The sequence below is a fragment of the Ranitomeya variabilis genome, chromosome 1 (assembly GCF_051348905.1).
Source record: "Ranitomeya variabilis isolate aRanVar5 chromosome 1, aRanVar5.hap1, whole genome shotgun sequence".
Taxonomy (NCBI): Eukaryota; Metazoa; Chordata; class Amphibia; order Anura; family Dendrobatidae; genus Ranitomeya; species Ranitomeya variabilis.
Window position 1 is genome coordinate 1100209111 of NC_135232.1, and position 22233 is coordinate 1100231343.

Below are 22233 nucleotides of genomic sequence, written 5' to 3' on the forward strand. Positions count from 1 at the left end.
CTCTGGAGATCGATTTAAATTTAGGAATTTTAGGAATAATTGTAAATTGTTTCTATCTTTGAGACCTCGTTCGTCTGGAGACTCAGCTCAGCAAGTTAAAATTGTTATCTCCTTTTTGCGTGGCGACCCTCAGGATTGGGCTTTCTCGTTGGCGCCAGGAGATCCGGCATTGGCAAGTGTTGATGCGTTTTTTCTGGCGCTCGGATTGCTTTATGAGGAGCCCAATCTTGAAATTCAGGCAGAAAAAGCTTTGCTGGCTATCTCGCAGGGCCAGGATGAAGCTGAAGTGTATTGCCAAAAATTTCGGAAATGGTCCGTGCTTACTCAGTGGAATGAGTGTGCTCTGGCCGCAAATTTCAGAAATGGCCTTTCTGAAGCCATTAAGAATGTGATGGTGGGTTTCTCCATTCCTACAAGTCTGAATGATTCTATGGCGCTGGCCATTCAGATTGACCGGCGTTTGCGGGAGCGCAAAGCCGCTAATCCTCTGGTGGTGTTGTCTGAACAGACACCTGATTTAATGCAATGTGATAGAATTCAGACTAGAATCGAACGGAAAAATCATAGACGTCAGAATGGGTTGTGTTTTTACTGTGGTGATTCTACACATGTTATATCAGCATGCTCTAAACGCCTAACAAAGGTGGTTAGTCCTGTCGCCATTGGTAATTTGCAACCTAAATTTATTTTGTCTGTGACTTTAATTTGCTCATTGTCTTCCTACCCTGTTATGGCGTTTGTGGATTCAGGTGCTGCCCTGAGTCTTATGGACTTGTCGTTTGCCAAGCGCTGTGGTTTTGTTCTGGAGCCTTTAGTAAATCCTATTCCTCTTAGAGGAATTGATGCTACGCCATTGGCGGAGAATAAACCGCAGTATTGGACACAAGTGACCATGTGCATGACTCCTGAACATCGGGAGGTGATTCGTTTTCTTGTTCTGCATAAAATGCATGATTTGGTCGTTTTAGGTCTGCCATGGTTACAGACCCATAATCCAGTTTTGGATTGGAGGGCTATGTCTGTGTGAAGTTGGGGCTGTCAGGGAATTCATGGCGATTCCCCGCCGGTGTCTATTGCTTCCTCCACTCCTTCAGAAGTTCCTGAGTATTTGTCTGATTATCAGGATGTATTCAGTGAGTCCAGATCCAGTGCTCTGCCTCCTCATAGGGACTGTGACTGCGCCATAGATTTGATTCCGGGTAGTAAATTTCCTAAGGGAAGATTATTTAATCTGTCTGTACCCGAGCATGCCGCAATGCGTTCTTATATCAAGGAGTCTTTGGAGAAGGGGCATATTCGTCCATCCTCTTCCCCTCTTGGTGCGGGATTCTTTTTTGTGGCCAAGAAGGACGGATCTTTGAGACCTTGTATAGACTATCGGCTTCTGAATAGAATCACTGTTAAATTTCACTATCCTTTGCCTCTATTGTCGGACTTGTTTGCCCGGATTAAGGGTGCCAGGTGGTTCACCAAGATAGATCTCCGTGGTGCGTACAACCTTGTGCGCATTAAGCAGGGAGATGAATGGAAAACTGCATTTAATACGCCCGAAGGTCATTTTGAGTACTTGGTGATGCCTTTTGGGCTCTCTAATGCTCCTTCAGTGTTTCAGTCCTTTATGCATGACATCTTCCGGAAGTATCTGGATAAATTTATGATTGTTTATCTGGATGATATTCTGTTTTTTTCTGATGATTGGGACTCTCATGTAAAGCAGGTCAGGATGGTGTTTCAGGTTTTGCGTGAGAATGCTTTGTTTGTGAAGGGCTCAAAGTGTCTCTTTGGAGTGCAGAAGGTTCCCTTTTTGGGTTTTATTTTCTCCCCTTCTGCTGTGGAGATGGACCCAGTCAAGGTCCGAGCTATTCATGATTGGACTCAACCCACGTCTGTTAAGAGTCTTCAGAAGTTCTTGGGTTTTGCTAACTTCTACCGTCGTTTTATCGCTAACTTTTCTAGCGTTGTTAAACCTTTGACGGATATGACCAAGAAAGGTTCTGATGTTGCTAATTGGGCTCCTGCAGCCATGGAGGCCTTCCAAGAGCTGAAGCGCCGGTTTACTTCGGCGCCTGTTTTGTGTCAGCCTGATGTCTCACTTCCCTTTCAGGTTGAAGTGGATGCTTCTGAGATTGGTGCAGGGGCTGTTTTGTCGCAGAGAGGCTCTGGTTGCTCTGTAATGAGACCATGTGCTTTTTTTTCTAGGAAGTTTTCACCTGCTGAGCGGAACTATGATGTTGGGAATCGGGAGCTGTTGGCCATGAAGTGGGCATTTGAGGAGTGGCGTCATTGACTCGAGGGTGCTAAGCATCGTGTGGTGGTCTTGACTGATCACAAAAATCTGATGTATCTCGAGTCTGCTAAGCGCCTGAATCCTAGACAGGCTCGTTGGTCATTGTTTTTCTCCCGTTTTGACTTTGTGGTCTCGTACCTGCCTGGTTCGAAGAATGTGAAGGCTGATGCTCTTTCTAGGAGCTTTGTGCCTGACTCTCCTGGAGTCTCGGAGCCAGCTGGTATCCTTAAAGGGGGGGTACTGTTGTGAACTATACTTCTTGGCTCCCTCTTGTGGTCACTAGTGGTATGGCACTGGGATTGTCTTTCCCCAGCTTGGTACCCACCTGGTTCGTTAGGCCAGGGGTGTTGCTATTTAAGCTTCCTGGATTCTCAGTCTGGTGCCTGGCATCGTTGTAATCAGTTCATTTCTGTTTGCTCCTGTCTGCTGGTCCTGGTTCTTTGCAAGATAAGCTAAGTCCTGCTTCCTTACTTTTGGTTATTTGCATTGTTCTAATTTTTGTCCAGCTTGTACAAAATGTGATTCCTGATATTGCTGGAAGCTCTAGGGGGCTAATATTCTCCCCCCACACCGTTAGTCGGTTCAGGGGTTCTCGAATATTCAGCGTGGATATTTTGATAGGGTTTTTTGCTGACCGTATAAGTCATCTTCCTATATTCTGCTATTAGTCAGTGGGCCTCTCTTTGCTAAAACCTAGTTCATTCTTACGTTTGTCTTTTCTTCTTACCTCACCGTTATTATTTGTTGGGGGCTTGTATTTAACTTTGGGGGTCTTTCCTCTGGAGGCAAGAAAGGTCTATTTTTCCCTTATAGGGTTAGTTAGTTTTCCGGCTGGCGCGAGACGTCTAGAATCAACGTAGGTACGTTCCCCGGCTACTGCTAGTTGTTTCTGCTAGGATCAGATATACGGTCAGCCTAGTTACCACTGCCCTATGAGCTGGTTTTTTGTGTTTGCAGACTTTGCTGAAACCTCTGAGACCCTCTGCCATTGGGGTCATAACAGTATGCCAGGCCTAAGTGAATAGTTAATGCATTGCAGAAGTGGGATTAAAAGAAAAGAAATTCTGAGTTGTTTTTTTTTTTTTTTTTCTTCCTCCCCTTTTTCTCTGAGTGGCTTGAAGCTCTGCTGCAGACATGAATGTCCAGACTCTGATTACTAGTGTGGATCAGCTTGCTGCACGTGTGCAGGGCATTCAAGATTTTGTTACTAGTAGTCCTATGTCAGAACCTAAAATACCTATTCCTGAGCTGTTCTCTGGAGATCGATTTAAATTTAGGAATTTTAGGAATAATTGTAAATTGTTTCTATCTTTGAGACCTCGTTCGTCTGGAGACTCAGCTCAGCAAGTTAAAATTGTTATCTCCTTTTTGCGTGGCGACCCTCAGGATTGGGCTTTCTCGTTGGCGCCAGGAGATCCGGCATTGGCAAGTGTTGATGCGTTTTTTCTGGCGCTCGGATTGCTTTATGAGGAGCCCAATCTTGAAATTCAGGCAGAAAAAGCTTTGCTGGCTATCTCGCAGGGCCAGGATGAAGCTGAAGTGTATTGCCAAAAATTTCGGAAATGGTCCGTGCTTACTCAGTGGAATGAGTGTGCTCTGGCCGCAAATTTCAGAAATGGCCTTTCTGAAGCCATTAAGAATGTGATGGTGGGTTTCTCCATTCCTACAAGTCTGAATGATTCTATGGCGCTGGCCATTCAGATTGACCGGCGTTTGCGGGAGCGCAAAGCCGCTAATCCTCTGGTGGTGTTGTCTGAACAGACACCTGATTTAATGCAATGTGATAGAATTCAGACTAGAATCGAACGGAAAAATCATAGACGTCAGAATGGGTTGTGTTTTTACTGTGGTGATTCTACACATGTTATATCAGCATGCTCTAAACGCCTAACAAAGGTGGTTAGTCCTGTCGCCATTGGTAATTTGCAACCTAAATTTATTTTGTCTGTGACTTTAATTTGCTCATTGTCTTCCTACCCTGTTATGGCGTTTGTGGATTCAGGTGCTGCCCTGAGTCTTATGGACTTGTCGTTTGCCAAGCGCTGTGGTTTTGTCCTGGAGCCTTTAGTAAATCCTATTCCTCTTAGAGGAATTGATGCTACGCCATTGGCGGAGAATAAACCGCAGTATTGGACACAAGTGACCATGTGCATGACTCCTGAACATCGGGAGGTGATTCGTTTTCTTGTTCTGCATAAAATGCATGATTTGGTCGTTTTAGGTCTGCCATGGTTACAGACCCATAATCCAGTTTTGGATTGGAGGGCTATGTCTGTGTCAAGTTGGGGCTGTCAGGGAATTCATGGCGATTCCCCGCCGGTGTCTATTGCTTCCTCTACTCCTTCAGAAGTTCCTGAGTATTTGTCTGATTATCAGGATGTATTCAGTGAGTCCAGATCCAGTGCTCTGCCTCCTCATAGGGACTGTGACTGCGCTATAGATTTGATTCCGGGTAGTAAATTTCCTAAGGGAAGATTATTTAATCTGTCTGTACCCGAGCATGCCGCAATGCATTCTTATATCAAGGAGTCTTTGGAGAAGGGGCATATTCGTCCATCCTCTTCCCCTCTTGGTGCGGGATTCTTTTTTGTGGCCAAGAAGGACGGATCTTTGAGACCTTGTATAGACTATCGGCTTCTGAATAAAATCACTGTTAAATTTCAGTATCCTTTGCCTCTATTGTCGGACTTGTTTGCCCGGATTAAGGGTGCCAGGTGGTTCACCAAGATAGATCTCCGTGGTGCGTACAACCTTGTGCGCATTAAGCAGGGAGATGAATGGAAAACTGCATTTAATACGCCCGAAGGTCATTTTGAGTACTTGGTGATGCCTTTTGGGCTCTCTAATGCTCCTTCAGTGTTTCAGTCCTTTATGCATGACATCTTCCGGAAGTATCTGGATAAATTTATGATTGTTTATCTGGATGATATTCTGTTTTTTTCTGATGATTGGGACTCTCATGTAAAGCAGGTCAGGATGGTGTTTCAGGTTTTGCGTGAGAATGCTTTGTTTGTGAAGGGCTCAAAGTGTCTCTTTGGAGTGCAGAAGGTTCCCTTTTTGGGTTTTATTTTCTCCCCTTCTGCTGTGGAGATGGACCCAGTCAAGGTCCGAGCTATTCATGATTGGACTCAACCCACGTCTGTTAAGAGTCTTCAGAAGTTCTTGGGTTTTGCTAACTTCTACCGTCGTTTTATCGCTAACTTTTCTAGCGTTGTTAAACCTTTGACGGATATGACCAAGAAAGGTTCTGATGTTGCTAATTGGGCTCCTGCAGCCATGGAGGCCTTCCAAGAGCTGAAGCACCGGTTTACTTCGGCGCCTGTTTTGTGTCAGCCTGATGTCTCACTTCCCTTTCAGGTTGAAGTGGATGCTTCTGAGATCGGTGCAGGGGCTGTTTTGTCGCAGAGAGGCTCTGGTTGCTCTGTAATGAGACCATGTGCTTTTTTTTCTAGGAAGTTTTCGCCTGCTGAGCGGAACTATGATGTTGGGAATCGGGAGCTGTTGGCCATGAAGTGGGCATTTGAGGAGTGGCGTCATTGGCTCGAGGGTGCTAAGCATCGTGTGGTGGTCTTGACTGATCACAAAAATCTGATGTATCTCGAGTCTGCTAAGCGCCTGAATCCTAGACAGGCTCGTTGGTCATTGTTTTTCTCCCGTTTTGACTTTGTGGTCTCGTACCTGCCTGGTTCGAAGAATGTGAAGGCTGATGCTCTTTCTAGGAGCTTTGTGCCTGACTCTTCTGGAGTCTCGGAGCCAGCTGGTATCCTTAAAGGGGGGGTACTGTTGTGAACTATACTTCTTGGCTCCCTCTTGTGGTCACTAGTGGTATGGCACTGGGATTGTCTTTCCCCAGCTTGGTACCCACCTGGTTCGTTAGGCCAGGGGTGTTGCTATTTAAACTTCCTGGATTCTCAGTCTGGTGCCTGGCATCGTTGTAATCAGTTCATTTCTGTTTGCTCCTGTCTGCTGGTCCTGGTTCTTTGCAAGATAAGCTAAGTCCTGCTTCCTTACTTTTGGTTATTTGCATTGTTCTAATTTTTGTCCAGCTTGTACAAAATGTGATTCCTGATATTGCTGGAAGCTCTAGGGGGCTGATATTCTCCCCCCACACCGTTAGTCGGTTCGGGGGTTCTCGAATATTCAGCGTGGATATTTTGATAGGGTTTTTTGCTGACCGTATAAGTCATCTTCCTATATTCTGCTATTAGTCAGTGGGCCTCTCTTTGCTAAAACCTAGTTCATTCTTACGTTTGTCTTTTCTTCTTACCTCACCGTTATTATTTGTTGGGGGCTTGTATTTAACTTTGGGGGTCTTTCCTCTGGAGGCAAGAAAGGTCTATTTTTCCCTTATAGGGTTAGTTAGTTCTCCGGCTGGCGCGAGACGTCTAGAATCAACGTAGGTACGTTCCCCGGCTACTGCTAGTTGTTTCTGCTAGGATCAGATATACGGTCAGCCTAGTTACCACTGCCCTATGAGCTGGTTTTTTGTGTTTGCAGACTTTGCTGAAACCTCTGAGACCCTCTGCCATTGGGGTCATAACAGGGCCCATTATATATGGAACATTATACAGGGCCCATTCTGTTTGGAGTTTGGATCAATATATGTGGCCCATCATATTCTGTATGGAGCATTATATGGGGCCTGTTCTGTATGGAGCAAGGTATTGGGGCTCATTATACTGTATGGAGTATTATATGGGGCGCATTATACTGGTTTGAGCATTATAGGGGGCTTATTATACTGCATGGAGCAATATATGGGGATCATTATTCTGTATGGAGCAATATGTGGGACTCATTATTCTGTATGGAGCAATACATGGGGCTCATTATACTGTTTGGAGCATTATATGGGGCTCATTATACTGTATAGAACACTATGTGGTACCCTTAATACTGTATGGGGCAATATATGGGGCTCATTATTCTGTATGGAGCAATATATGGGGCTCATTATTCTGTATGGAGCAATATGTGGGACTCATTATTCTGTACGGAGCAATACATGGGGCTCATTATACTGTATGGAGCACTATGTGGTACCCATAATACTGTGTGGAGCATTATATGGGACTTATTATTCTGTAAGGAGCAATATGTGGGGCTCATACTGTATGGAACACTATATGGTACCCAAAATACTGTGTGGAGCAATATATGGGGCATGTTATTCTGTATGAATCACTATGTGGTGCCCATAATAATGTATGGAGCACTATATGGGGCTCATTATACTGTATGGAGCAATATATGGGGCTCATAATACTGTATGGAGCACTATATGGGGCTCATTATACTGTATGGAACAATATATGGGGCTCAATATACCTTATGGAGCAATAGTTGGGGCTCATTATACTGTATGGAGCAATATATGGGGCTCATTATTCTGTATGGGGCATGTTATTCTGTATAAAGCGCTACGTGGTGCCCATAATACTGTATGGAGGACTACACTGTCTGATTTATGACCTATTGTAGAATGTACAATAGTTACCACTCATGTAATGCAAGAAGTTAAATCTTTGGCACTGTGCTATACCTATATTTCTCTGCTGTATCTGTGCATTATAAATTGTGGTATGTGTTAATGGGGCCACTGAGACTTTCACCCGGGGCCCACAAAAACCTGGAGCCGCCCGTGTATGCACTGAAACAGTACCACTTCTCCTGTCCTGTTGTCGAAGAGGCGACATTGGACTTTTGGAGAGGTCAATATTGTTTTAGTATTTTCAATATTACTATGGCCAAATAAAAATAAAATATTAGAAAAGCTGTTTAAATGGATTATCCCAAGTAATCCGCTTTCCAATTGCTGGAGATCCGACTGCTGGGACCCCCATGATCCTGAAAATCGGAGCTCTGTAGAGCACCATGTAAATGCAGCTGTGGTCGATCATACACACTGTGGCGGCATTCACATGTGGCTCTTCAAATATCTCCTTTTAGAAGAGGGAAGGGCATGACAAAGTAAAGCCAAATTCACTGATCGGAGTGAGGAGTGTTATAGTTTGTGGGCTGGAGGGGTTTGTGTGGCAGGGCTGCTTTTTTGTCCCAGTCCAGCCCTGGGTCTGAGTCAGCCTGTTGCTGAAAAGAAGAGGAAAGTAATAGTTTAATATTAAGCCTAGTGGCCAGTGTAAAAATTGCAAGATCTCAAACTTTTTTTTACTATATATGAAATATAAAAAATAGATTTTTTTTTAAATGCATTTAGTATAAAAACCTGATTTAAACAATAAAATTCCCTTTAAAACTCATCAGAACCTCCTTCTGTTAATTCTCGCTCTTTGGTACTTAGTGTGTCCAGAGACATTACTGGATAGCCCACAAATTTTAGTAAGAGAACTACTTTTTTACCCTCCAGTGTTGTCATGTTCTCCTGCCAATAACAGATAGGTTCCCAGCAGTGGAACTCCTTGTAATTTCTCGAAAAAGCTCAAAAAGTCCAACCAACTGAACCTTTCTGATTAACTTGGTTCCACAGATGTAATAAGAGTGCATGATGTTCAGCTGATCCACCATCTTTTATCCCTTGCGATCATGGGGTTCATGGTGGCCGTTCACATGAATGGGTGGAAAGCTCACATTGTGATATATGCATACTAGAAAAATGGCCACGTGGGAAAAGTGCCCACACAGAAAATTGTCTTCACACAAAATTGTTTGCATATTATAAGGTGATGGGTAGAGTTGACCAAAAAAATTCACAGGACCCTGGTCCAGTGACCATGTTAGTAGTCCTTGGCCGCTGGATCAGAACCCTGCGAAGCTCCCTCTACATGTGGAACCTCTTCTGATTCGTAGGCCTCATGAGGTCAATCATGCACGCCTTACTAATCAGAAGAATCCACAGGAGATGACCTGGGCAATAGGAGGTTTGCAGCCTCTGGTCTGGTGGTCACTGGACCAGGATCTTAGAAATCTTAAGCTCAACTCTAGTGGCGTAGTTTGTTCTGTGTGTAATTTTTCTGTGGGTTATTTTCCTTTGTGTTTGTTTCTGGTTACTCTATGTAGTGTATGGATACAAGAGGTCCGCCAGAGCAGGAGCCATTTTTTCAAAGTGTTTGCCCAGTCAGGCACCTAGAGGGATCCCGCTCTTTAACGTCCAAACACCCTTGTAGGACGTATGAAAGATGACACCATTTACAAACCTGTTACATCATTGTCCACCGTAAGGCCATATGAAACAATCTCTATTTGGTTGTAGTGCAACTGGATTCCAAACTGAAATATGATTTTACTACTTTTCAGTTTTACGCGGCTAAATCTGCTCACCTGCATAAAAACATCATACACAGTATATTAACAAGCATTCATATGTCAATTGCAGTTTACTAAAACTGTGGCTGAAAAGAGACTTCAAGCATGGAGGCCTTTTCCTTATTCCTATACAAAGCTGGTTATATAATATCACAATATGCTTGAAGACCCCGCAGAAGACCCATCTCACAGCCCTGGGGGTGTAGTTCTTCAGATTTATTGAATAATTATTTTCCTCATTTTTTCATTACAGCTTCCAGGAGATCCATGGGGGAGGAAATCAACATGGATCCAGATAGCGGAAAGGTAAAATTGGGCCAGTTGTCATGTCAGGTGTATAATTCAGGGCAAGGGCAGTGTCCGAATGTTACTAAGAGGTATAAGTTTTTACTAAAGCAAATAGTAGAGTCCCATGTAAGGAGTTAGATCCTCCAGTAATGTGTTGTCACTATATTTGTATCAAGTTTATATAAATGTAAAAAATTGTGCAACTTATGGAAAAAAAAAATTCTTGTGACCACGCTCGTTACTCGGACGAGTATTATGTGGTGCTCGAGAACATGCTTGAGTCCCTACCTGTTTTTCAGCCACTAAATATGCGGGGATTGCCTGCCATAAACGGTAATGTCGTAGCCATGTTGGCTACTAGCATTGCTATGATTGGCCAGCTGCATCACGTCGTTTAGTCTATATAAGACCCGGTGATTTAATGCTCACCACATTGTACCCCTTAAACTGAGTAGGGAGAGTTGCTCGAGAAGGGAAACTCTGCATTAGCAGCATCTAGGCAGAGTTTATATTGCCTTAGAGTCCTTGCTACTGAAACTTTTAACATAAAGTCCTTTTCATGGTTACATCTATTCTATTCAAATACTGCTGTTAGCTGTATTTAGTGTAGGGATAGCTGCTGGAGAAGGGATCTTAGTGCATTAGAGGCCTATAGCAGGGTTTATAGTCATACATTCCTTGCTCAAAAACCTAAAACCAAAATCCCTTTTCAGGGCTACATGTATTATATTTTATTACCTATTAATACTGCTGTTAGCTGCACTTAGTGTAGGGAAAATTGTTGGAGAATTGATAGTTTTGCATTAGTGGCATATAGACAGGGGTTATTGCCTGACAGTTCTTGCTGCTGCAACATAAAACCAAAAGTCCTTTTCAAGCCTACATCTATTCTATTTCCTATTAACACTGCCGTTAGCTGCATTCAGTGTCGGGAAAGCTTCTGGACAAGGCATAGTTTTTGATTAGAGGCATATAGGCAGGGTTTATTGCTTTACAGTTCTTCTATGGATATACAGCTGCTGCAGCCTAACTGCGTTGTTATGGAATTAATGCTGATGTAAGGCATGGATGGCACACCAGAGAAATGGGGTACCGAGTACCGCAGGACGGCCTCCGCTATAAGGTTGCGGAAGGCCTCAGTGTCAAGCAAGGAAAGCAGTAAGGATATGCAAGCATTTAGCACTCTGTGTACTCTCTTCTTCCATCTCCACCTGGTCCACATGCATAGCTTCTTCTTCTTTAATTGTGAGCAAGTGTTTGAGTACACACAGAATCCGGATGGTTATGCTGATCATGGCATAATTACCGCTCACCTTATTTGCTGATTACTCAAAGTTTTGTAGAATCTCACGTATGTCGGTTCTTATGTGCAGAGGCTGAACAGAATACTGACGGGCATGTTGTCGCTGGTATTCCACTACTGCTCACAAAGCCTTGAACAGTACATGTGTAATGTAAAGTTCCAGTGTGTGGTCACGTGGCTCACCAGTCGGTGAACTGGCACTTGCAATTGCTGCTGCAGCACTACCAGACCGGCGCCAGCTGTAGCTAACTTGCGGAAATAAGCGCACACGCGGTGTACCTTCACAAGTAACTTAGGGAAATATGGGCAGGTTTTCATAAACCTCTGAACCACTAACTTGAGCAAGTGGGCCAAACATGGTACCTGTGTGAGCTTGCCAAGCTTCAGAGCCTCTACCAGGTTACTGCCAATTTCACACATGACCATGCCTCGTTGTAAGATAAGCAACGAGAGCCACAGATCTGTCTCATCTGTTATACCATTCCTCAACTCTGCCAGGATTTGCTGTTTGTCACCTAAACAAATTAGTTTCAGCAGAGCCTGTTGCAGCTTTACCAAGGCAGTTTTGCAGTGCTTCCAGCTTGACACTGATGTAGCTGATGTGTCCGGCTTGACAATTCGGAGGAGGATGATGATGAGGAAGGGTGCAGGAAATGGTATAGGAGGTGGAGAAAACCCTGATGTAACTAGGGACAACAATCCTCGTTGTTGGTAGCACGTGTGCCATCCCGGGGTGCAACTCGGTCCCAGCCTCCACAAGGTGCACCCAGTGTGCCTTCAGGGAAATATAGCATTTCTTGGCTACATGCACTTGTCCACTTGTCGGTCGTTAAGTGGACCTTCCCAGTAACTGCGTTGGTCAGGGCATGGGTGATGTTATGGTACACGTGCTGGGGATGGCAAGCCGGTAAAATAGTGGCGGCTGGGGACCGAGTACTGAATGATGGCCGCAGCCATGATGTTGAAGAAAGCCTCTATGTCCACAAGCCTAAACAGCAACATTTCCAGGACAAGCAGTCTAGAAATGTGTCCAGGACTGTAAGGCAATCAACCCTGCCTATATGCCTCTAACCCAAAACTACTCCTCATAGATCAACTCTCCCTACACAGAATGCAGGTAACAGTGGTATCACTGGCTGACACAGATAGAAAAGGGCATATCTGCAAGAACAATATATGGGCCCTTTGCACCCCAAGAGCTCCTAAAAATGCTAAATTGCACTTTTTTTGGAGGTAGAAATGGGCCCCCTTACCTCTTGAGCCCCTTTATACTCATTACTCGAATCAAGCCCGTCCAAGCGTCCAACCAGCTCGACTCGAGTGCCGAGCACTTGAGCATTTTAGTGCTTGCTCATCACTAATAATAACCTTATCTACTCCCGATATCCTTAACAATAAGTACAAATATCCAAAACGATGCACTGGATGTTATCAGGTGTGCAGCACTTGATCGGTCCTTGTAATGGAGTGTAGGTCCACCACGACCACCTGCAGAATCACATTTCAAATATTAATTATTATTGGGGGTTTTTGGTCTCCAATGTTACATTTTTGCCTTTTTTTTTGTTTACCACTTCCCTTTTTCCACAATGATCTCAAACTACATCTCACCAGTAATTAGAGATTAGTCCCCTTGGCCTCATTGCCTCTATTCCTGCTTCCCCATCAGGTACAGCTACAGTACTGTGAAAGTTTCAGACAATTGTGGAAAAATGCTATATAGTAAGAATGGTTTCAAAAACAGAAGTGCTAATTGATTTTGTTAAATTTATTAAAATAAATAAAGTGATTTTGACTCCTCTTTGCCTTCAAAAACAGCATCAAAGCATCATCTCTTTTAGGTAGACGTGTACACAATTTTTGAAAACACTCGGCAGGGAATTTATTCCAAACATCTAATCACTAGTAATGAGTGAATGTGCTCAGATAATGTGTTATCAAGCACGCCCAAATTACTCGGCTAACACCAGAGTATGGTCAGATAACACGTTATCTGGGCACGTTCGCTCCTCACTACTAACCACACATCTTCTGTGAGTGTAGGCTGGTGCAAATCCTTCTGTGTTTTCAAGGATTTTCACAAGTGACATCCACGCAAGATGATGTGGTTAGTTCTCGATGATGTTTGGAATAACCTCGCTGACGAGTTTCTTCAAAAACTGTGTGCAAGTGTACCTAGAAGAATTGATGCTGTTTAGAAGGCAGAGGATGGTCACACCAATTATTGATTTGATTAAGATTTCTGTTTAGTTCAGTTCATTTACTTTGAGACTGAAGGATTTGCTCAAGCCTACACCTACAAAAGATCTGTGGTTCGTTTTTCAAGATGTTTGGAACCTAGAAGAATCGATTAGTTGATGCTGTTTTGAAGGCAAAGGATGGTCATACGAAATACTGATTTGATTCAGGCTTCTCTTTTGATTATTCACCTTACATTTTATTAATTGCTACCCTACCCGTGCTCTTGGTTCTCCTAATGACCTGAGGTTAACATCCTCAATAATCAGAACCTCCCACTCCCGTCTCCAAAACTTTTCACTTGCTGCACCAATTCTTTGGAATGCACTACCCAGGTTAATACGATTAATCCCCAATCCCCAGTTTTAAGCATGCCCTAAAAACGCATTTCTTCAGAGTGGCCTACCGCCTCAACGCATTAACCTAGCTATCCCTGTGTGGCCCATTCAAAAACTTAAACGAAAATCAGGTTCCTCGCATTATGTTCTCATACACTTTATGCAGTTAATAGCCCTTTGTGTCTGTACTGTTACATACTTAGGCTGTTAACTGGTTCATGCAGCTTTACATGAACACTCGATTCTTACACTATGGCTGGTCCGAACAACGAAAGCAATTGTTACCATCCACCTCTCGTGTTTCCCCTTTTTTCTCATAGTGTGTAAGCTTACGAGCAGGACCCTCATTCCTATTGGTATCTGTTTTGATCTGTGTTCATTGTTATGCTGTAATGTCTATTGTCTGTACAAATCCCCTCTATAATGTAAAGCGCTGCAGAATATGTTGGCGCTATATAAATAAAATTATTATTATTATATTATTAATTGCTCACAGATAAACCACTAACTGTCACAGTTCCAACCCACACGGTTCCCAGTGTGTCTGGGATTCAATTACTGACAGCTTGGCCATCCAATCTGGTACAGGGGCGTGCTGAGCTGTCAGTGTGTTAATTGACAGCTTGACTATCCCAGTCTGAGACTGGGAGGTGTCGGCTGTCTCCAAGTGTTCATTGTCCCAGGTGATTACCATGCTACTTAACTGAGCTGCTTCTCCCAGACCCCTGCCAGACATACATTCAGCTTGTGAGGTTTGTTCTCCTGTGCCTTGAGTTCTGTATGCTTGATCTTTTGATGCCTGACCTTAGACTTCATTCTGACCGTCCTAGTGTTTAACCCCTTCTTCTCTGATCCGTTATCCTCCTGGTATTCTGACCTCGGAACGTTACCTGACCACGCTTTTGTCTCTTTCTTCTGTTTATGACGTACTCTTCTGGCTTCTGACCTTGGACTTCTTGACCATTCTGACTCACGACTTGGCTGTGAGAAGTGACTAGCGTCACACTAACATTTCTATTTCTGAAATAATTCTTACTCTGCAACATTTTTCCACACCTGCCTAAAACAATTTCACACTAATATGTGTCTAGATGAAATAATTCTAATTGACATGACTTATCCCCTTAGATTAAATCTAGTTGGCTGAATCTCAAAGGAGACATGGATGGCCATAGTAACTCACCAGAGGCAGACACACGATCACTTTGCCTAAGTTCTGGAACCTACAGAGATTTTTCCCAGAGGAATCCAGGGGAGCCATACTCTCGTAAGTGGTTTTATATTCTTCTTAGATGCATCAATCGCCATATTATCATGAGGTGGACATAAAGTTGTAGTGGATTTTTGCATCATGACATTATTTTTTTCTTCATGCAAAAAAAAAAGTGTATATATTTTCTTGTATTAGCGTACCTAACAACATGGTGCTGTTGAGATAAAGAATGCTTATACCTGATACAAAATATAGAGCACTTTAATTGAAGCAGCAGCGAACTCTAAAGAGCCACCCAAAGAACGGACTGTATAGAATGTGTAGGATTTTGTCTTTTTTTTCTGTTTTCTTACAGGACTTAAAATAAATAAAAAGACATCCTTGTAGATTGTGAGCCTTCGCGGGCAGGGTCCTCTCTCCTACTGTACCAGTTATGACTTGTATTGTTCAAGATTATTGTACTTGTTTTTATTATGTATACCCCTCCTCACTTGTAAAGCGCCATGGAATAAATGGCGCTATAACAATAAATAATAATAATAATAATCCTACTTGTGTATCGCTTATATGTGAAGACATAATTTATTTTCTTGTATTTTGGTATATAGGATTACCTTACTCCAAGTCTGCATCCCTACCTGGATATGGGAAAAACGGCCTAAATCGAGTGAGTCAAAGTGAACAATATTGTATCTGTTCACACATTTATTCCAGGTTAGCTGTATAGAATCCATTTCACAACCATACTTTCTTTCCCATATTAGCTATGACTGTATTGTCAGTATATATAATTTTTCCGTATTTTCAGATGCGGAATCATCATTCGATACCTGATTTGGTAGTTTACATGCCTTAGAGCAGATCTGTCATCAGCTATTACATTGCAAACTGCATACATTATAAAGTGGCTCTCGTAGACCTTATGAGGCCGGTGTACTTACTTTGAAAATCCATGGCAGAAAGTTTTCAGGTGTAATATTGAGAAAAGCCACTTTCAGTGGCACTACATCCAAACCCCCCTGCAAAATGGGATTTGTGCGTATGCGCCAGTGGGGCCATTGAATGTAATGATGCAGATGGAGTCAACCGTGTACTCTGTTGTGCATCATTACTCTTAGATAAAAGGTGCCTGTGACTCTTTGACAAGTTTTTTCCCACCATCAACATTTACAGCATGTTGATTAGGTATGCCATTAACGACTTGCGGTGCGGTTACATTACACGATCGCAGATGTAAATGCCTGCTGATTGGCAGTCATTTAATAACCTGTTGAGACTGTGCACACTGAACAGCTGATAATCGATCTTTCTGTGTGCATAGACTGTCATTATTCTCAGCAGCATAAAGATTTCTAAATATGTGTGTAGTGTAGTGCCAGTGCATTAAAAACACACCGATCACTGCAATCCCTGATTTCCAGCGCCACAACGGTCCTCTTCTGACTGATGTGACTACAATTCTGACTCGCCAGATCACACTGGAGTGTGTGTGTGAGACAGAAGTCACTTTTAGGCTGTGTTCACATGTTGCTTTTTGCTGCAGCCAAAACCTGATCGCTTGGCATTAAAAAAGCTGCAGTCAAAACCCAGGTTTTACTGGCTTTTTTGCTGCTTTTCTTGCTGCCTTTTTTCTTCACTTTTCAGGATTCCGAAGTTCAGCTTTGCTTCCGCTTAGCAAGGATGAACAATACAAGGTGTTAAAATAGTGACAATTCTGAACAGAAAAGCTGAAATACAGCCATGAACTAAGGTCACACGAGTTAATGACAAAATACACGAGTTAATGAAAAAATACACAATTGGAAATGTAAAACAGCAGGAGTGAGTAAATTGGTTTGGCATTGTTTCCCCTTCCATTATTTACATCAAAAGGGCCTTAAATTGGTCCAGGCATTGTTTCCCCGTTCATTGCTGACATTGGAAGAGCATTGAATTGGTCAGCATTGTTCTTTTTCACATATTGGTAGGGCATTGAGTTGGTCGGGCATTATTTACTTTAAGCTGAAGTTGAAAAGAGGAAGAGGATGGCTTCTACAAATGGATAATGATCCTAAACACAAGTCAAAATCCACAGTAGACGACCTCAAAAGGCACAAGCTGAAGGATTTACAATGGCCCTCACAGTCCCCTGATCTGAACATCATTGAAAATCTGTGGCTAGGGGGCGTGGCCTAGCACTTGATGTGAGTGGACAGCTTCTGTGACCTCTCCGCTGCATTGCTTCATATATCCTGTTCAAAGTCCCTCCGGAGTGCTGATAACAATCTGTGCTGGTGGTGAGGAGTGGAGACAGACCCGCGGCACGCTGTGCTGTAGTGGCCCGAGGTCATGGTGAGGAGACGCCAGCAGGACACGAGGACAGGAGCTGGGAGCCGAGCTGAAGATGGCGCTGAGAGCATGGAGGCAGCTGAGAAGGCAGACGCTGCAAATGCCTCCTATTCACGGTTTTTTCCACCATGTTTTTGCTGCTTTTTTGCACTTTCTTATTTCTTTCTACAGGTGAAAAACGCTGTAAAAACGATGAGAGAAATGACACGCTGCAGTTTTCAGTTTTCCAATTCAGTCAGGAAAAAAAACATGCATCTTTTAATTCGCATAAAAAACGCAGCATGTGAACATGGCCTTACAATGTAAATCTATGATGCTTCAGCTTTTCTAAAGAAGATATATAAAAATCTATAACACAAATAGCAACATGTTAAAAAAAAAAAAAAAACATATTTGGTATTGCCAAATGCATATCTGCTCAATCTAATAAAGTATAAAAATATTTATCCCATAAGATTAACATAGTTACATAGTTACATAGTTATTAAGGTTGAAGGAAGACTGTAAGTCCATCTAGTTCAACCCATAACATCATGTTTTGGAAGCTATTTCTGAAAATAAACTACAAAGCAATCAAAACATTTTAGGAGCCCAATATGCTATAAAAAGCAGAGCTCAATACTCAAAAAACAAGCCCTCTATCAATAGAAAAATTAAAACATTACAGCGCTCAGAAAATGGTGACCTGATTTTTATTTTTATTTTTAAATTGTGAATTTTTTTAACCATTAAAAAATAAAATTCTTTATCGATACAATCCCTCATACGGATATGTCGACAAGGAAATAAAACAAATTACGGCTCTTGGAAGAAGGGGATGAAATGGAAAAAAATTAAACGTCCCTTAAACGGAAATGATCATCAGAAAATAACCTATTGTTTAAATCAAGTTTTGTATTAAAATGTATTTATTTTTTTAGCAATTTTGTTTTTGAATATTACAAGCTGTATTAAAGGGTTGTCCACAACTGGGACAACCCCCATCTCATTCCCCATGCTTGGCCCCGATAAAATAAAAAGCTTTTACTCGCCTCCCGTGCCGACACTGTTCCTGCGGTGTCGACACTCGCAGTCCCGGGGCTCTTGTGCGTTTGCATGACACATGTTGCCCGGTGCCCAATCAATGATGGCGTCACTGTCTTCGTCTTCGGACAAATTGAACATGGAGAGGAAGTCAGAGATCAGCTGCAGTCCGGACTTCCTCTTCGTGTTCAATTCGACAAAAGGCGGGGACAGTGGCGTCAGCGCTGATTGGGCGCCATTCACCATGTGACATAAAACCGCACGAGAGACAGACGCGGGAGAAACGGCGCCAGCACGGGAGGTGAGTATGGACTTTTTTACTTTACCAGGGCCAACATTGGGGAAAGGGAAAGCATTGTCCTAGTAGTGGAAAACCCCTTTAAAAATAAAAATAGAAATCGTGCAATTTTTACACTGGCCACTAGGTGTGTTTTTTTTAGAGTCTTACTGTTGTCAGGAAAAAAAATACATGTAAATTAGTCAAAATGGTCATACTCATTACCCTATCTTTCATATTGAAGCATCTAATGAGCCTGTGCAAAGGTAATTGTGAAGGGAGGGGGAGTAGGCGGAGCTGTGACATCACCTATCGTGATTGGTGGATCCTGTGTTATCAACTGAGTACACAGGTGTTATCTGTCATTGTAATCCTGACTCGGATGATAAGGAGTATGCTGAAAACTGTTTCTGAAATGACAGGAAGTAAGAATCCAAAAACGCCCCAGTAGCCAGGTTGAAAATTGCAAGATTACTAATTCTGTTTTTCACTTGATTGTGATATGAAAAATGTGATTTGGAAAAAAAATGGTAAATAAAATGTAAATAAAGGGAACACAAAAACTTGATTTAAACAGTAGGTCATTTTCTGATTGTTTTCTTCAAGAGGTTAAATGTAATTAGGAAAAATATAGAGTATCTAGAGGATATTCAGCATGTTACCACACTTTTGTTAGATGTGCCATTTAAAAAGGCAAATGGTATGCTAAATGCAGAGCTCCCCATTATGATTGGATCAGAGGCGCCACATAGGAGGCGCCTTGCAGATGTCTGCTGTACTGAAGCATCTAAAGAGCGTGTGCAGCCAACAGAACATTCATTTATACTGTACAATTAGAAAGCAATGTGGGGCACAACAGAACACAAATGTCGGTACAGTAGAAGAACCATTGTTGTTATTAGTAATGAAACATTTCTCCAGCCTAGTCCCTGGATATTAGGTTTTACATTTGGCTAACATTATAAATGAATAACAATAAAAAAAATTCAGCTTTACTGATATTTTGTCTTTATTTCCAGGCTGCCAACTTTGGTCAATATCATTTGGATGATGATACTAGCTGGGGCATGAAAGGTATGATATCATATAATTAATATTATTTCTATATGGTACTGTATATGTTAATGTAATTTATGTGTGTAGAAATTTCAGCTATATATATTTATACTACAAATATATAACTAAGAATATCAAACTAGTCATTAGTATTAGAATTGGTTGTACTGATGAGCTTTGTGACCACGCTGCTGAAGATATCATTTTTGAGCCGTGATAAGAAAGCAATTAAATGATTGGTGAAACCATTCAATGATTAGCTGCAGCGTTATAAAACTCATCTGACTCCACATTTAGGGCCTATACTAGTGTATCCAGAATCTCCAGATGCATTTTTAACCTGTATCTACTGACTCCTGCTTGTTTTAGCTGACAGGGAGAAACTTATCACAAGCAAAAGTCAGGGTGACAGGCTGAAACTGCATTACAAATAATTCAATGATACTCTGCGTGAATCAGTGATTATACAGTATGTCATTGATCTATCACTGCTGTCATAAAATAGAAGCAGAAGTGATACGATTAGACTAGACTAAGCCAGAGTCATCATCGAAAATGTCAACTGCATTAGGGAAATCATAATATAAGAATACACGAGAGCCATTTTATTTTGTAACAATAACCTTTGCTAAGATATATAGGCAAAGTCTTGCTTCAATATCTTGTGTTCGCACTTTAAACACTTATCAAATTCCATCTCAAGTTCAGCTGATGATATATGAAAAGTTTCCAGACAATAAGTACATTTTTTTTGTTGTCAGGGGACTAGAATTCATTAAACTCCCAAAATGTAAATTAATAGTCAAAAGTCCCTCCTAGGAGTAAAGGCATCAGAAATATTATTTGCAAAGAGAAGTGGTCCGGTGTCGGGGAAGAATGGGGAGTACTGTGTGGGGTTGTCTCACCGCACACCGGGCCAGAACAGGCGATAACGAAGAAGCAGCATTTACATTACTATATAACCAGATATTTTTTGCAGTTTTGCAAAGCTAATTACTTTCAGAATAATTGAACTTTTATTTTTTAAATTTAGTTATCCTCGACGAGTTGCAAAGTTAAGACTTCTTGTAGTATGCTTAATTGCCATATTCTCCCTCCTTCTTTTCCACATGCCATGCTGCAGTGTTGTTTCCTAAGGTCAATTCATAGTCCTTTAGAAGCTGCTTTTAATTGCTGCTAAACCAAGATCCATACTATGTGCACAAAAAAATCACTATGGTAAATTACCCTGAGTGCAGAGACGCTTAGAAAGTGGAATTACCCAGTTAGACAGAACTATATCCACTTTCAAGTCAAATCTAGTATAGCAAAGAATGAGTTTAAAAAAATAACTTTTAATAATAGGTTCAAATATCAAAGTGCAAAGTGAATAGTATAAATATAATATAAAAAAGCAGCATAAATTGCTAGTAGTGATGAGTGAACGTGCTGGGATAAGGTATTATCTGACCATGCTGCTCGTGTGCTAACCGAGTGTCTTTGACAAGCTCGAAAAATATGTTCAAGACCCCGCGGCTGCAAGTCTCACGGCTGATAGACAACAGTAACACATGCAGCAATTACCTAACAATAGTATAACTACAATGGAAACAAGCAGCATGAATTGCTAGGTATCTCGATTATCCGCCTTACCCCAAAAAGTCTGTATATCAGCCTCATCTAGGTACCAAAAGAGAGACAGTGTGAAAGGAACCTCTACTCAGACCAGGAGTAGATTTGTGGGCACATGGCCTTTTCTGATAAAATGGGTGAGAACGTTCCTTTTATTTACTAATAACAGCTCTGAATCCTCACTTATGGTCTCCGATATAAAAATGATAAAGATGTTTGTGTGTTCGGAAATCATAGGTAACCACCACAGACGCAATTTGCATATGATTCCATATATTCTTCTCTAATTGAGATTTGTGAAGCTATGTTACAATCCCTCAGTATTACCCTACTGACTATTGTTTGGTGTAGTGTAGCTGTATATCTGTGATAAAGTGGCTATAGGTGGGACCACCCCAGACATGTTATATATATATATGCTACATAAGCATAACTAATGAATGTGTTTTGACCTGAGTGACAGGATCCTGAATGTTGCGCTTTAGAGTAATATGTTGAAGGATTAATATTGGTCCATATATTGTTCTAGATACGTGGCCTATTTCTCTTCCCTACGTAACGGTGGTGGAAGCTGATGGATTGCTCCCTGACACTTATGGGTTAAATGTATTTGATGCTTATGTGTCAAATCTTCGGGAACTCCTAGAGTGAACCCACAGTACCACGACAACAACCCTCCCAAGGGTGAGCTAACCAGGTGACCAGGTGGACCACCCCCAATACAGGGAACGTTAGGGGCAGGCCCGAGGGAGACTATTGCTGCGGAAGCTGATACTCGGGGACAGAAAGTAGGAGCGTAAAAGAGGCTGGATAAGCAGGGTAAAGAGAGGACAAAGAGCACGCTGGGTACGGCGGGAATACAGGGCTGGCAGACTAAGGCGTAGGCACAGGGTAGTCTGGTTATGGTGGAGACACAGGGCAGCGAGGCTTTGGCGAAAACACAGGCACACTAACTATGGAGGAGACACGGGGCAGATTAGCTATGGCAGAGACATGGGGCAGACTGACAAT

At 42.2% G+C, this 22233-nt stretch overlaps 1 protein-coding gene across 3 annotated transcripts in view; it reads left to right on the forward strand.

Annotated features, from left to right (window-relative positions):
- The window catches only part of ABLIM2 (actin binding LIM protein family member 2), a 200883-nt gene that overhangs the window by 167127 nt on the left and 11523 nt on the right, over positions 1–22233 (forward strand). For all 3 annotated transcript variants that reach the window (XR_013220102.1, XR_013220101.1, XM_077280086.1), the window contains 4 exons: positions 9801–9853; positions 14843–14981; positions 15536–15594; positions 19575–19629. Coding sequence is in view for 1 of the 3 variants with exons in the window: in XM_077280086.1 (XP_077136201.1) it covers positions 9801–9853; positions 14843–14981; positions 15536–15594; positions 19575–19629 (306 nt within the window). In the remaining 2 variants the exon portion in view is untranslated. The remainder of the gene's footprint in view (positions 1–9800; positions 9854–14842; positions 14982–15535; positions 15595–19574; positions 19630–22233) is intronic.